This window comes from Trichinella spiralis, assembly GCF_000181795.1.
Source record: "Trichinella spiralis strain ISS 195 chromosome Unknown Scfld1084, whole genome shotgun sequence".
Classification (NCBI taxonomy): domain Eukaryota; kingdom Metazoa; phylum Nematoda; class Enoplea; order Trichinellida; family Trichinellidae; genus Trichinella; species Trichinella spiralis.
Window position 1 is genome coordinate 1 of NW_003528023.1, and position 1035 is coordinate 1035.

The following is a 1035-nucleotide window of genomic DNA, read 5'->3' on the forward strand; positions in this document are numbered from 1 at the left end:
GGAGGATGACGGCCGTGTGCAAACAATATGTTGCCAAGAAGTTGGAGTTGGAGGCCTTTTCACGTTCATCCAGCGAACCCGGCTTCTGCGTTTCTGAAGTCCAAGTGAGAGCAGGCCCAGTAAATTTCATCAAAATAGACAACTCTGATGGTGTATTTTCTCGAACAGTTGTGGAGGGAAAGACTTTTCCTTAAAATATACAAATAGTCATATGTGAAGATTACAGATTTATAAGACTCCAGAAGTAATTTGTAAAACGAACCGGATGTGCTGTGTCACCGACTTGCTTCAAATGTAATTTCTCAACTGTGGGACAAAGTACTCTTCCCATCGTACGCTAATTTAAATGGATCGCCAAAAATATCTGAACGCTTCACTACATATGCCCAAAATACGTCACGATTGTCATCACTTGAACAGAAAATAAAAACACATTAAAACTATAATAAAACTTGACAACAAATTAACTAGAATCGAACCAATTCAACTTTAAACGCGGATGTTGTATGTCGATGTGATATCTGTTAACCACAATATCACCTTTCTGTAATTTTATCAGTGGAAAATAATTGCATGCTAATTTTATCGGCTTGCCAACAGTCCCGTATCCAGGACGCTTCACTAATTCTTTCTAAAAAAGCATCAACAACAACAACAATAAGAAATAATTTAATAAAACATTAAATAATACTTACTAAACCCAACTGCGACAGTTCATCTGCAGCTAAATTCGTATCTTGGCCTAAAAATAATTCAGTGATTAAAAATTGCTCAACAGTTGGTGAAATAACATGCGGTTCATGGATTTGGTCAAATATATTTTTGCAGTTAAGCCACCACCTTTTTGAAAAATTTAAAAATCAAACCACAATAGACGATTGCTATTCCACCTTTTTACATAAAAATAAACAACAATACTTACCTTTGTTGAGACATTGGAAGCCATAACAAGTTGAGAATAGAACAGCACCACAGTTTACTGGGCAAATGAACGCCTGATTTACAGAAAGCCACCGTATCCAAATGTACCCTAAT

At 36.1% G+C, this 1035-nt stretch overlaps 1 protein-coding gene across 1 annotated transcript; it reads right to left on the minus strand.

The window, feature by feature from the left end:
• Nucleotides 1–24: 24 nt before the first annotated feature.
• On the minus strand, nt 25–936 carry Tsp_16082 (putative protein tag-76; the record flags this gene model as incomplete). Its single annotated transcript, XM_003370257.1, has 4 exons — nt 923–936; nt 696–840; nt 469–631; nt 25–189 (listed from the first exon to the last, which is right to left on the minus strand). Coding segments are annotated over exons 1-4 (487 nt in total), but the record flags the coding sequence as incomplete, so codon positions are not given.
• Nucleotides 937–1035: the final 99 nt, after the last annotated feature.